The following is a 5,371-nucleotide window of genomic DNA, read 5'->3' on the forward strand; positions in this document are numbered from 1 at the left end:
CTGGAGTCCTGCCTGCTCTCTGTCCCCCTACCTGACACCACCCGCTCACGCCTCTGGCGGGTCACCCCCAGGGTCTCCCGTGGCTCAGGGCGGGCCTGGTGGATCAGATCTACCGGAGGCAGAGATTTCTGCCAGTCTCTGCCCTGGTCCAGGGGTGTCCCGTCCCCCACCTCCCTCCGCCCACCAGCGGACGGCTGCCAGGCATGGCTGGCCCCGGGGCTGCTGTGTCCGTCAATCCCACACTGGACCGGCTTGAAGTGAATATACTGTGTGGATGGCTTGACCTGCTGATGCTGCCCAGACCAAACCGGAACCAACAACTGTTGCCCTTGGGCCGGGGCCTGGGGCTGAGGCTGCCATGACCAGCCTGTTCTCCGCCTTCTGGGGGGCCTGAGTCGGCTCCCGGCACTGGGTGGTCCCCACAGGACACAGTGGCCGGGACCGAGGGGCTGGAGGTCGGGTCAGGAGTCCTCCGACAGTGGGGACCTCAGGGACGCAGGCTCAGAGGTACTTGAGAGACCCTCCCGGTGGGCACGGGGCTGGTGAGGCACCTGAAGTGGGTAGGCAGAATCGGGACTGTCCAGGGAGCCAGGGGCCGGTGTGGCTAACAGCGGGCAGCTGGGCCCTCGAATCTAGGCCACGCGTCGGCAGAATGACAAGTGATGATGTAACTGACCCAGCTGGGTCTGGGGAAGGAGGCCTGGGCGCTGGGACCACCCACCCCTGTCCCGGGCCCCAAGCCCAGGCTGCCCGCCGGGCATTGTCTGGCCCTGGCAGGGAGGCCTGGGGGTGATAGCCCCGCCAGTGATGTGTCCCTGGATCTCAGGCCTCGGCCCCTTGAGAGCTAGGCAGCCGCGGGGCAGCGGTGCGGGACCCCGGGGCTCTCCGGTGGACACCCGCCCTTGGCAAGGCTCCTTCCTCTACCCCAACGTGGCGTGTACACGGTGAGGTGGGCCAGGGCACCTCGGCCTGCTCTGGCCTGCTCGCTGGCTCAGTCTGGACAAGTCCCACCTCCCGCAGCTCGTGTCCTCGGCTGTGAAATGGGAGTCCCAGGTCCCCTCCTCCCACGGGCCTGTGAGACACTGTCCAGACATAGTATCCTATTTACGATCTGCTTCTTACCGTGTGTTTGGTGTACCACTGAGGTGTCGCTCGCGTGCAAGACCCTTCTCTCTAGTCACGGTGCAGTTGTCCTGCGTCCCAGAGAGCCCCCGCCCTGACCTGCCCCGCGGGGTGCGCCGGCTCTTGGTAACCAGCCCATGGCCAGTGCCGGCTCCATTCTCGTGAGGCCGAGCGTCTGCTCTCCGGTCCGGAACTGCTTTCGAAGCCAGGATGAGAGCTGGGGGGGGGGGGGCGTCGAGTGGGTCCCATCCTCCTGGGGCAAATCGCCCCTGTCCCCAGCCCAGCGTCCCTGCCTCCAGCCTCTGCTTCAGCCGGAGGCGTGTGAGGCACTGCCTGTGAGCTCGGGATGGAGTTTGCGTTTCTAAACGGTTGTGAGCAAGTCCAAGGAGGGGGCGCCTGGCCCGCTCAGTAGCTTAAGCGTCTGTTCGCTTCAGCTCAAGTCGTGATATCACAGTCGTGAGCTCGAGCCCCTCGTGTGGCTTCGTGGTGGCAGGGCAGAGCCTGCTTAGGATTGTCTTTCTCTCGCCCTCAAAATAAGTAAATAAACTTAAAAAAAAGAAAAACAAAGAAGACTTACTTACACCGAAATTTGGATTTTCAGCGCCCTTACGCATGTTCTGATGGGTGTGCGCTGGGCCGCACGCGTCCGTTCATATGCTTGTGATCTGTCAGCGCTCCGGCGACCGGCCGGAAAATATTGTCCCCCTCCGCCCCCTGCCCTTCACGGGGCAGTCTGCAGGACCACAGGTTCTGGACACTGGTCCCTCCCTCATGTAGGGCCACGTGGGCCCTCACCGAGCCCCCTCCCTGCGGCCTCCACCGCGTGTCGATACAGCGGGCACGCCGTGGTGCCTCCCGGGGTGCCGGGCGCCCGGTGCTCCCGCTCTGGGGGCTCCCGCCTTAGGGTCACATCCATATCACCTACAGAGGCCCTGGGACCTGAGCCCGGCCCGCAGGAGCAGCTGGTCTTTGGCAGCGGGGACACCGTGGAGCTGAGCTGCCACTTGCCTGCAGGTGGCCCCACAGGGCCCAGCGTTTGGGTCAAGGACGGTGTGGGGCTGGCGCCCTCAGACCGCATCCTGGTGGGGCCTCAGCGGCTGCAGGTGCTGAACGCCTCCCACGAGGACGCGGGGGCCTACAGCTGCCGGCAGCGGCTTACCCAGCGCGTGCTATGCGACTTCAGCGTGCGCGTGACAGGTACGTGCCCGCCGGGGTCCTCCGAGCTCCCTGAGTGCCCGGGGGGTCTCGGGGCGGTGCTCTGCAGCTCCCCACGTTGGGGGTCTCGGTGGTCCCTGGTAGAGAGGAGGGTGCCGCACGGGAGACACGGCGAGGGGCACCTGTCCCACGGCCACACGCTCTGTTGCCTGTGTTTCAGATGCCCCGTCCTCCGGGGATGACGAAGACGGAGAGGATGAGGCTGAGGACACAGGTGAGCCCGGGGTCCAGGCGCGCAGGGCGAGTCAGGGCCGGGGACCCGCCTTCCTAACTGCCAAGCCCCGTGCTCCCTGGGAATGGGGCCTCCTGCTCACAGGCAGGTGGGAGACCGAGGCCTGGGGGCCACCTCCCCAGGGTCCCACCGAGTGCGGGGTCTTCCTCGGGGCGAGGTGGCTTCGAGTGAGCCCTGGGCCTGTGCGCCCCAGCTTGGGGGAGGGGGGACCGTGCTGCACGGGGCTTGAGGAGCGGCAAGGAGGCTGCTGTGGCCTCGGGTGAGGTAGCCTGTGCCGAGTGTGAGTACGGCAGGGCAGGGGACTCAGGGGGCTGCCTCGGGGCCAGTGGGCTAAGGGGTCGGGGGCCCAGGAGGTGGGGGAGGAGGGTGGCCGTGGGCGCCAGGGACACCAGGTTTGGGCGGGTGTTGATGGTACAGGGGATACCGTAGCACTTGCTGGTGACAGGCCACGGGTGCGGGAGAGCAGGAGGGGCGGCAGCCACCGGGGTGTTCCAGCCTGGGACGGTGGCGGGGCCACCTTGCCTGTCGTGGGGGGTGGGGGGCAGGGAGGGGCAGCGGGCTGTTTCCGAGGAGCCCGGTTAGCCAGGCCGAGAGATGTGGGACATGGTTGGGGGGCCCTGTGGGGTCTAGCGGGCAAAGAGGTGAGGAGGGGCCGGCCAGGGACACAGAGCTGGGTGGGGACGCGGGAGAGGAGTCAGGTGCCGGGATACTCATGCAGCAGCTCTGCCTTGGGCTCTGAGATAAGCAGGAAAGCTGAGGGGCTGCTGGGTTTCTTCTCTTTTCCCTTTTTCCTTTGGCTGCCAGGAAGTTCAGAGCAAAACTCCAGGCCCAGTGCTCCTGGTCCCTCTGACCACCCCCCTCCCAAACCCTGTGGGCTCAGGGGCTCTGGGGGTCACGGGCAGGGCTGCTCTCCAAGGGCAATGTCTCTAGCCGTGCTCAGCCACCATCGTCTGGGCCTGCAGGGCTCCCTGGGTCACCCCAGAGTCTCTGCCCCGGGAGTGCCCCCAGCCTGGGCCTCAGCACCCTCCTCTGCAAGGTGGCTGTGTTGGAGGTGGCAGGGGTTGGGGGCGAGGGGTGCGTTGTGTCCCTTCCCTGTCCGGGGGTTGCCTGCCTACTTCCCGTGGCAGGAATGCGGTCCCCACCTCAGCTCCAAAGAAGGATGGAAACCACTTAGGGTGGGGGCGGGGACAACCCTCAGAACCAGGAAGGGGGCAGGGCCTCCCACGTGCCACGTCACTGCCTCGTCACCATGGCCCCTCCCACTGCCCACCAGATCCTGGAGTGCTAGAGAGGGTGACTCGGTCTCAGAGTCTGGCCACCTTCAAGACTCTGGGCTCTCCCGGTGGCTGGGCCTCACGTCCCACTAAATTGCTTCCGCAGCCCGGCCCCTGGTCCATCTGGCTGGGCTCTGTGACCTGGGCTGACCCGGTTCCTCGGCTGGCCTGGTCTCTCCTCAGCGGGCCTGCCCTGTGGGTGCCTCCCTGGGTGTCTGGGTGCTCTCCTGGGAGATACCCTTGTGTCTTGAAGGCTCCCGGGTGAGGGTGTATTATCCTGGACCCTTGGGCCCTCCTGGCTGGTGTGGGTGCTTGGGGGCAGTGGACAGGGAGAGGAGGGGATGTGTGGCTTGGCTTCGAGGATGCTGGGAGGCGGTGTTGGGGTCGGCGGGAGCCTTGTCCCGCCAAGGCGGGGGGGGGGCCCAAAATCCGACACTCTCTGTGCAAGGGAGGAAACTGAGGCTGGAGGGGTGGGTGGTGGGACAGCTTCCGAAGGGGGGGGGGGGTGGTCAGGCGTGCCCTGCTCGCAGCCTGCTTATGGCCTTTGTGTGCCCCTCTGCCAGCCGGGGCCCCTTACTGGACGCGGCCCGAGCGGATGGACAAGAAGCTGCTGGCTGTGCCGGCCGCCAACACCGTCCGCTTCCGCTGCCCGGCCGCCGGCAACCCCACTCCGTCCATCTCCTGGCTGAAGAACGGCAAGGAGTTCCGGGGGGAGCACCGCATCGGGGGCATCAAGGTGGGCCTGGCGGCGGGTGGCGCCAGCCGGTGGGGGTCTCGGGCTGCCGCCTGCTCACCCACGTGCCCGCCCGCAGCTGCGACACCAGCAGTGGAGCCTGGTCATGGAGAGCGTGGTCCCGTCGGACCGCGGCAACTACACGTGCGTTGTCGAGAACAAGTTCGGCAGTATCCGACAGACCTACACCCTGGACGTCCTGGGTGAGGCCCGGCGCGGGCTGGGTGGGGTGGCCCGACGGCTCGGCCGAGCGGCCCCTGAGCCCCGTGTGCCCTCCCCGCAGAGCGCTCTCCGCACCGGCCCATCCTGCAGGCGGGGCTGCCAGCCAACCAGACGGCGGTGCTGGGCAGCGACGTTGAGTTCCACTGCAAGGTATACAGCGACGCCCAGCCCCACATCCAGTGGCTGAAGCATGTGGAAGTGAACGGCAGCAAAGTGGGGCCCGACGGCACCCCCTACGTCACCGTGCTCAAGGTGGGTACCGCCACCGGCCGAGCCTGGGCCCTTGGGCCTGGCCCTGCTGGCCCCCCGCGGCCGGGGACTGGGTTACGGGGTCTGCGGGTGGGGCCCAGGCATCGGATCGTCGGGGAAGGAGCGGCGGAGGGCTCGGCCCGGCACTGGCGGGTCGGGGGTCGGGGGCCGGGGGCCGGGGGCCGGGGGCCGGGGGTGGGTGGCTGGGGGCCGGGGGCTGGCTGGGGAGTCTGGGCTGGGTCCCAGCATGTCGGGCGCGCAGCACACGGCCCCGCAGTGAGTCCTCAGTTTCCCCCTCTGCTTTGAGGGTGGGCCTGCAGGCAG

General features: G+C 67.6%; 1 protein-coding gene across 1 annotated transcript in view; it reads left to right on the plus strand.

Annotated features, from left to right (window-relative positions):
- Positions 1-203: 203 nt before the first annotated feature.
- Positions 204-5,371, plus strand: part of FGFR3 (fibroblast growth factor receptor 3) — a 6,089-nt gene continuing 921 nt past the window's right edge. Inside the window, exons 1-6 of the mRNA XM_049632445.1 lie at positions 204-268; positions 2,027-2,319; positions 2,498-2,551; positions 4,407-4,579; positions 4,656-4,779; positions 4,860-5,200. Coding sequence (XP_049488402.1) covers positions 204-268; positions 2,027-2,319; positions 2,498-2,551; positions 4,407-4,579; positions 4,656-4,779; positions 4,860-5,200 — 1,050 coding nt within the window. The remainder of the gene's footprint in view (positions 269-2,026; positions 2,320-2,497; positions 2,552-4,406; positions 4,580-4,655; positions 4,780-4,859; positions 5,201-5,371) is intronic.

This window comes from Panthera uncia, chromosome B1, assembly GCF_023721935.1.
Source record: "Panthera uncia isolate 11264 chromosome B1, Puncia_PCG_1.0, whole genome shotgun sequence".
Classification (NCBI taxonomy): domain Eukaryota; kingdom Metazoa; phylum Chordata; class Mammalia; order Carnivora; family Felidae; genus Panthera; species Panthera uncia.